Source organism: Ictalurus punctatus, unplaced genomic scaffold, assembly GCF_001660625.3.
Source record: "Ictalurus punctatus breed USDA103 unplaced genomic scaffold, Coco_2.0 tig00006670, whole genome shotgun sequence".
NCBI lineage: Eukaryota > Metazoa > Chordata > Actinopteri > Siluriformes > Ictaluridae > Ictalurus > Ictalurus punctatus.
The window spans coordinates 7,501-10,000 of record NW_026521115.1 but is presented as its reverse complement, the minus strand read 5'-3'; the positions used below and the strand labels follow the sequence as shown (position 1 = coordinate 10,000).

The 2,500-nt window shown below is 46.6% G+C and overlaps 1 protein-coding gene across 7 annotated transcripts in view; it reads right to left on the bottom strand.

Annotated features, from left to right (window-relative positions):
- Positions 1-2,500, bottom strand: part of actn1 (actinin, alpha 1) — a 29,897-nt gene that overhangs the window by 27,264 nt on the left and 133 nt on the right. For 6 of the 7 annotated variants that reach the window (XM_053679283.1, XM_053679286.1, XM_053679282.1 and 3 more), the window contains exon 1: positions 2,325-2,500. This exon is cut by the window's right edge. In XM_053679283.1, coding sequence (XP_053535258.1) covers positions 2,325-2,453 — 129 coding nt within the window. In that variant the 5' untranslated portion in view covers positions 2,454-2,500. Of the gene's footprint in view, positions 1-524; positions 611-2,324 lie in introns of all 7 variants that reach the window. The other variant, XM_053679287.1, reaches the window with a different exon arrangement.

The window sequence follows — 2,500 nt, the reverse complement described above, 5'->3', positions numbered from 1 at the left end:
CAGAAGGTGTTAACTGGGGAGAATGCCTCCTGCAATTCAATTGAAATGCCCAGTGAGAGTGTGTGTGTGTGTGTGAGAGTGTGTGTGTGTGTGTGTGTGAGAGTGTGTGTGTGTGTGTGTGTGTGTTTGGGCCTCCAGGGAAGGCAGAGTCAGGAACGCAGGAAGAAAACTCTTTTGAGCTGTTATTTCATTCCCTATGTAGTGCACTTGTGTAGTGGACATGATAGTGTAGTATTTAGAGAGACTTTATTTAATACCCCGTGTAGTGTACTAATGCAGGAGGTTTCTCCTGAACAGCTCCTTTTTGGAAGTAGTGCACTAGGTAGGGTGCAGAAGGCTGTATATTTTACTCGATATAGTGCACTAGGTAGGGGTGAAATTTAAATAAATATCAGTATCTCACAAACAGGATGCAGCACTTCTCTCATTCCCCGTGTAAAGGCAGTGCTGTTATTTACGCACTAGACAGGGTTGGTAGATCTGTAGTGCACTATGTAGGGTGTAGGAAACATTGTTTTACATACTACTTTGTAGTGCACTCATTTCTGCGTTGTCAGTCTGCTGCTTTTAGCCAATGAGACGCAGCGTTACTGCAGTGTGATGGAGGATTCTGGATAAAAATAAAAAAGATTCTATTAAAATAAACAGAGCCCTTGGTAGTGCACTCAGACAGTCAGACCTGAGCACAGTCCTGATTTACACTTGTGCACTACTGAGTGAAAGTGTTCCCCCTCCCCCTCCCCCTGCCCGGGAGCCTAGCATACCTGAACACATGCCCTTCCTCTCAGTAGCTCCCTACCGATGACATAATTTGGGAAAGGACCGGCTCACTCGGTGAAAAAAAAAGGGAAAGGGGTGAAGTTTTCCAGCAGCAGCGTTCCGCACGCCGGCCTGTTATTTCCATTTTTGGGCAGGCTGGATCCCGTTAAGCCCAGCCCTAACCGCAGCTGAGCACTTTTTCTCCCTCCTTCCCCTTAGTGCTCAACAAAAAGGGAAGAAAGTAAAAGTGTGGGAGCGAACGCTTCGGCCTCACTCCAAAATACCTTCTCAGACCTGCACTTCCTCTCACAGTCAGGAGTCCAGAGAGGTGACGAGTGACATTTTCACTCACTTTCTGCTCCGTCTCTAATAACACTCCCTTAAAGTCACACTCGGTAGGAGACATGGGCTGTGTCCTTAATAACTCCTTTTCCTCACGCCCTACACCATGTTCCCTACACTGTTACATACACACAGTGAATAAAACAATGTCTCCTACATCATGCACTACGCTCACTTAGATCAACGGGCTTTAGCACACATCAGTATTCAGAACTCAGACTTAAACGCTATTCAGAAGCGACGCGAGAAGTTACGCACTGGGGGCGGAGTTTGTCTAAAATAGAGGCGTGTCTCAGTTACGCTTGATTCTGATCTTGAACTTTATTGCTTGAGCTATGAATAATATGGTCCTGTTAACGTCCATGAGAAGGTTTTTCCCACACGGAGGACGTGGTGTGTTCCGGGGACCTGCTTTATCTGGACGAGTCAGTATTTTACTGAGGACATGATGAAGGGAGGTGAAGTTTCTCTGTAAGTGTAGCAGATGAGTGCTGGGTCAGATTATCCTTCACACCCTGGACACACACTCTCACACATTCATTCATTCACTCACACACTCATTCACACACATTTGCGTTCCATCACCTCCATTTAGTGTCTCATGGCGTGGTTAAGTGCAGGAGTAACTGTCTGAGCTCGGTATAAATACAGTAACTGTAATGGAAAAGAACAGCGTGCGCTGGATCAAGTGCTATTCTGTGTGCTGCTGAATAATGAGTGTGGAAGACATTTTGTTTCATTAAACCAGTGATTAATGTGAGAATTACCCGAACCCTACTACCGAGAGTTGTCTTCAGTCCCCTACTCCACTACACAGTGTTTTAACAAAGGCCCTACAGAGTGCACTACATGTCCACTAGGGAGCTGAGTGAACAAATGGGACGCAGCCGAAGGGAACATCTCACCCCAACGTGTGATATGGGACATGACCGGAGTGAGACCGAATCAGTTAACATTCAGAGTGTAAAGAAGTGCACTCCCTCACTCCCTCCCTCCCTCCCTCACATATGTGTACTACACCGGGTGTAAAAACTGACTGTGTGTAGTAGTGTACTCTGTGTGTGTGTGTGTGTGTGTGTGTGTGGTTTGAAACACAAGCTGACACTTAATAATGTTCACTTTCACATCACACAACTGCACTCTGTCTGTCTCACTCTCTGATCTGTCTGTCTCACTCTCTGATCTGTCTGTCTCACTCTCTGATCTGTCTGTGTGAGTCTTACCTTCCTCTGCTGTTTTTCCCAGGCGGGGTCCAGCAGCATGTCTCTGTCCCAGTCCTCCTGCTGCTGCATGTAGTCGTTCGTCTCTCCGTCATACTGCTGATGAGGATGAGGATGAGGATGATGGTCCATGCTGTGCGCGCTCGATTATTTTAATCCGATCCGATCAATCGATATTA